The following is a 5,702-nucleotide window of genomic DNA, read 5'->3' as shown; positions in this document are numbered from 1 at the left end:
GTTGATTAAAATGTGTTCGATATGCAGGAAAAACATTTTTTTTTCCAATTTATCTATGCTCATCAATTGATCACATATTTTGAAAAATGTTTTTTTTTAAATAAGGAATATAATCGTAAGAAGAACAAATTCCACTAGTAATACCCTCCAACACACTTCATCTTAACCTCCACCCCCTCCTCCCATATATAGATATTTTTAGGATAATATTTTTTTTTTATGACAAGGGAAACCCGCAGAGGGTAAAATCCCCGCTCCTATACAATAGCTCGCAAACCACATAGGAGAGGTAACCCGCCCTAGGCAAGCCCGATGCGACGAGCTCGACCCAGAAGGCAAACCCCTTACTTTCGCTGGCAAGGGGTTTCGAACTTGAGACCTCCAACATGAAAGTCCCAAGCCCAAACCACTGGGCCACCCCTACGAAACACAAGATAAACTCAAACAGGGCATAAACTGGACTGACTCCCCACATCAAGAGCTTTTAGCTCTCGAATTAATAAGCAGCTCACTTATTTTCCTTCACACTGAACAAATCCTATATCTCCTATCAGTAAAACCTTTTCCCTTTACTTTTCACCCTCTCCTTTCCTAACATTTTGCTTATTTTAAGGATTCAGAATGTATTCCGATTAACTTAAAAGCAGATCAAATCAACTTAAAATACTCAAGGCATCAATGGAAAAACATTCTGAAATTCCAAGTTCATAATTGTACCCTTCTAGACATCAAACAGAAAAATATCAGTCTCACTCGAGACTTATAAAAGGTTAAGAAAGAAAATCAATCATCTTGGATGAGTACTATAAGAGTTGTCATTCTAAAAAGCACCAATCCCTCTAACAAAATTAGCATGGATACTATCTAATTCTCCATAGCCATAGAAATACCTCATGTTTGGTAATGCAGCTAGACCTAAATCAGTGTTTACTAACAGTAAGAGTTGAGCTTCAATGTGTACTCTGTCACAGAGTGAGCAGGAGACCACAGATCACCTGTTTGTCCAGGGTAAAAATTCACAAAGCAAGTGTGGACTCAAAGATGCGAACATGCACATGACTGATGTTGGGGACACATGGAAGCAACATTTACAGTGGTTGATCAAGAGTGCAAAAGGAAAGAGACTCAGGAGGCACAAATTTACAGAATGGTACAGTTCATGCCTTGACGCTCCAAAGAGATCAGAGAATATTTGGAGCCATAAACAGTTTTTGGATTTAAAACTCACACAAAAATGGTAGTTTCTTTTTATAGTTATATTCACAAATCACAAAACTTATTAAGAATTTTTACATGACTGCACAAAGTAGGTAAAAATGATTGACCAAATTTTCACACTAAAAAAGTGGAATCACAGTTTCCATATCACTGGTCTCTAAGATAAGAGAGATCACAGCAGTAAACATGAGATATCAGACCTTGCCAAACTAAACAATGTTCCAACAAGAGGATATAATGATGGGATGAAGATATCTTGCTGGTGGGAAGGTGGCAAAATCAACTCCTACCAGGATTAGAGAACTTGCTGTAAATTGCATTAAGCAACAACTCTGTGCAGTTCCTGTTACACAGAAAAACTCATTAAAGCTTGTAAATTTTGCAGCTAATAATTGAACTAGTCATGCAATAAGCAGAGGGGGTTGTACTCTGATCAGTTATTTTAACGACAATACAAAGAAATGACAACAGTCAAACTAGTAGCCACACTTCCAATCAAAGCAAACATATTTGCTACTATATCGTAAACCAATGACCTAGTTCTATGATGTACTACTTAAGCATTTAGAATTTCCAATACAAATTCGGACATTAATTTCTTAATTTAGAGTAATAAAATTTGTGCATATAAAGACTTCATAGAATACTACAAATCACAAGTTAAAAAGTAAAAATGCCATGGTTAAAAAGAACTAATTTACTCTACACGAATGATAGCTGTCATAATTTTTTTTAAAAAGGCAGAGGGAAATGGAATAAATACTTACTTTACACTTTTCACTTATCATCAATCATCAGTGTCTTGACAACATAGCATTTCTATAACATAAGCAGATATGAAGAGAAGTTGCCACAAACATATATAATTTGGCGGTATGTGCACACTTTCAAGTCTATTTTCACCTCCTCTATCTACCATGAAGGTTTATAGGAGAGGGTCCACAACAGCTATTTCATGTCAAACTAGCCTCCACTTTGCATTGAGAACTGAGGCACTCGACCTAGTGGAATGATTAGATCTTTCATGATCTCATATTCCGCTGTGCTTATCTGAGCACCATCAAGCACCTGTTTAGCCAAAGGGAACAAAAGGAGATCTCAGTCCACCTGGCCTCTTTGAGTCAAGAAACTATTAACGTCTTATGCTGGAAAACTAGGAAAAAATAAAAAGAAAATACGTCAGTGCAATAATGTACTAGAAAAGCCCCATTATAGATGAATTTTAGGTTACGTCCCGATATGATAAATAGTCACATCTTCAATCCTAACAACGTAGGCAAACACTCCATCCACTACTATGTAAAAATATCTCCTGCAGTATCAAAGGGAATATTTTGAAATATTCACTAATCTTCTCTTACTTTACTTCAATGAATCTAGACACATAATACTGTTAATTCACTCGATTTTCACATAAAAACATTTGTCAACCATGTATGCTCGAGTATAACTATTATCCTGCATTCTAGTTAATCTGTGGAAGGGTAGCAAATGAAATCAGGTTCTCTTGATTTTCAACAAAAACATTTTGAACCATGTTTGCTCACGTATAATTACTACTACTGCATGCTTGTTAGCGAATCTGTGAAAGGTTGGTAAATGATATCAAGTGGAGTTTTGGACAGCTTGCTCTGTTAAGCTTATAGCATTCACCTGAACCTCAGGAGCTGCCATATGCCTCATGAAAATTCCACAAAACCAAGTTCAACTATAAGCAGAACAAGTATATCAATCCACAAGTCACTTGCAAAATGGAAAAAGAGACATTTATTGTTGGAGGTTATTTATTAGTGCACCTCCCTAATCTTTCAGTTTTCAACTTGATGAACAAGAGCAGCTAAGCTAGAACAACTATAATACAAACAACTTCTCAGTAAAAGCCAGCCACAAGTCAACACCACAACTTTCTATTTTATCGTTGACAACAATACAACTTCAATGCAAACTCATCAAACAACTTTGTTCACTACCCAAAGGAAGGAATACATATTAGCGTATTCTTAGTAATGTTTTCTGGCAAGCAGGAGGGTACAAAACGGCAAGTCTACCATGTAATTAGCTTTTCTTTTCCCTACCTACAGGTGGCCATTTTGAAACTGCTGTTATTATATGCCTTTCACTTAAAATACATAATCATTTCATTTTCTTCCAGTATAAGTAATCGGGTTATATTTGACTATAAACACATGTAATGGAATTTAGAAGTTCATCCAACCCAAGCTCCACATTTTTGCATCAAATCTCTTCCTTGGTCTTTTGGTTTCTCTTCCATACGAGGATGACACAGTCCTGCATCTTCTTGGAATTTCAATAGTACATCCCATCTCCCATCACAATGGTTTCATTTAAGAGGAGGAGTAAATTGCATACCGAAGAAACAAGAAAGAAAGTGGTTGAGTTTCCCTGTTGCCTTGCAAACTTGAGAGTAATAAATAAAACAAGGAAGAAACAATTTTTCAAAAAAAAGAAGACTTCATCAAAATCCCCAAGGTTCAACAGCACATGGTTTGAAACTTGGCGGAAACTGAGCCCGCCCATCTAATCTTCTCCACTTAAATATCAAACTACAAGGTTGAAACTCACACATCTCGCGTTGTACTCTTATCACTAGACCAATGCCCCGAGGCTTAAAAACAAAGATGATCACATTCCTAGAAGAAGCAACAGGGGAAATGATTGGAATATGTTTTGGAACTGTAGTTCTCTAGAAGATGGGACAACAAAAACTCCAAAGAACAGTTAAGCCGTAATCACACTCTAAAGAACATATGTTTCAATTCTTTTCTTTGGAAACAATATAGTCAACATCTAAAGAACAGTTGGTCCTTTCTAAGTAACACGAAAAAAGAACTGAAAAAGTAATGTCTATCACATATAAAGGCTTAGTGCCCTAATAAATTGCATTTACCAAAATATTCAAGCTCGAGTTAGTGAAAACTGTTACCATCAAAATATAGGCATCTATGTCCAATATAATTCTGGAAGGTGGCAAATCTAGTGAAGATTTAAAAGAACTAACTAGACCTAGGGAGGGGATGGAAGGGATTCCTGAGAACAAATGTTAAGAGTGAGATAAAGGAAAGAAAATTGCATGAGAACATAGAAGCTTATGATCCCAAAATTCTACCTTTGGAAGCGAAGTCCTTCGCCCTGTCATATATGGAGTCAGTGTGGGTATCCTACATACAGAAAGGGCATCAAGAAACAGAAGTACAATAAGTTGCCACTGCTTCATTCGGAATGCAGGGAGTGGATCCACAAAAGACATTGTATTTAAGAGGAGAACCTGCACATGTCAAACGAAGAAGAGTCATCCTCACAGATGATGATTACTGATTAGTCATGACATGCAATGATATCCTTAAACCACAAACACCCTCGTCTACCTAACTACACCATCACAGCCAACACACCAATGGAAATCTCAGTAGATGGTTCTAAACACATCAAAGAACCTCCTCTAGCTTTTGAAAATGCACACAAACCTCATTTGTAAGTATAATGGCGCTAAACAAGCTTATTTCTTCTCTTAACTTAAGAATTAAGTAAAAACCATGAAATTGAACTACATATGGCAGCAAACCGTGAGCAACTTCAAGAGTCTTAGAAAACAAAATGCCATCCCATCACCTCCCCCAGCCAACTACACAATGCTTGGCAGAATCATTCCATCATAATTATAGGTGGTACTTGTACTGACTTCCTCCCCAAGGACCCCAACCCCCATCACAAAATGTCGATTGTTTGAGGCTGAGTGAAAAGAGAGAACCATAAATTTGGACTTTCAGGTAGTCTAGACAATCCTTTACAAGCCTCTTGTATTCTGCAACTTCATGCAATGCACAGTACTGACAACATTTAATAGCATATTAAAAGTTATCTCCTACTGGGAAATGAAATCCTAAACCAAAACAAAACCATGAGATTAAAATTGCTTCCAAATACAAAATCAAAGCAAAAGAAATTAAAATTGATTCCTAACTGCACAAAAAAAGGCAACCACTTAATGTCTCTTGACAGCATGCAGAAGTCATTGACTTGACAACTTCCACAGTTGTGCTAAAAAAGCTTTGGGAAGGGGAAGGTAATATCTTAAAATGTAATCATACCATTCCTTGCTCTAAAGTTGATATTGGTACTGGCAGCCTAAGGTCAGCAACCAATCCCGGCAATGCTCGAGCAAGACAGCCAGCTAGAGTCTGCTTGATCTCAGTTGACAGGCCATCAGACAACACAATTTTGTGAGGATATTCTCTTCCATTGATAGACAAATACTCCTCATTATTGTTTTCATCATGCCCATATATAAATGCCAAGGACGATGATGATATCCATGTGAAGAGGGAATTAAACATTGTTGCGAAAGGTGACAGCTGAAGAAAATCAGACACACACACCAAAAAAAAGGTTTAGAAAGGAAAAAAGGAAGGGTGTGTGTGTGTGTGTGTGTGTGGGGGGGGGGGGGGGGGGGGGGGGGGGGGGGG

The 5,702-nt window shown here is 37.3% G+C and overlaps 1 protein-coding gene across 7 annotated transcripts in view; it reads right to left on the bottom strand.

Annotated features, from left to right (window-relative positions):
- Positions 1-1,191: 1,191 nt before the first annotated feature.
- The window catches only part of LOC102590034 (putative RNA polymerase II subunit B1 CTD phosphatase RPAP2 homolog), a 9,568-nt gene continuing 5,057 nt past the window's right edge, over positions 1,192-5,702 (bottom strand). For 2 of the 7 annotated variants that reach the window (XR_368186.2, XR_001474868.1), the window contains exons 5-8: positions 5,328-5,591; positions 4,346-4,504; positions 1,986-2,286; positions 1,192-1,561 (exon numbers count right to left, since the gene is read on the bottom strand). Coding sequence is in view for 3 of the 7 variants with exons in the window: in XM_006358496.2 (XP_006358558.1) it covers positions 2,182-2,286; positions 4,346-4,504; positions 5,328-5,591 (528 nt within the window). In the remaining 4 variants the exon portion in view is untranslated. Of the gene's footprint in view, positions 1,562-1,969; positions 2,372-4,345; positions 4,505-5,327; positions 5,592-5,702 lie in introns of those variants that run through there. The other 5 variants (XR_368187.2, XR_368188.2, XM_015313957.1 and 2 more) reach the window with 5 other exon arrangements.

Source organism: Solanum tuberosum, unplaced genomic scaffold (genome assembly GCF_000226075.1).
Source record: "Solanum tuberosum cultivar DM 1-3 516 R44 unplaced genomic scaffold, SolTub_3.0 scf00277, whole genome shotgun sequence".
Taxonomy (NCBI): Eukaryota; Viridiplantae; Streptophyta; class Magnoliopsida; order Solanales; family Solanaceae; genus Solanum; species Solanum tuberosum.
This window is presented reverse-complemented; position numbering and strand designations above follow the sequence as displayed.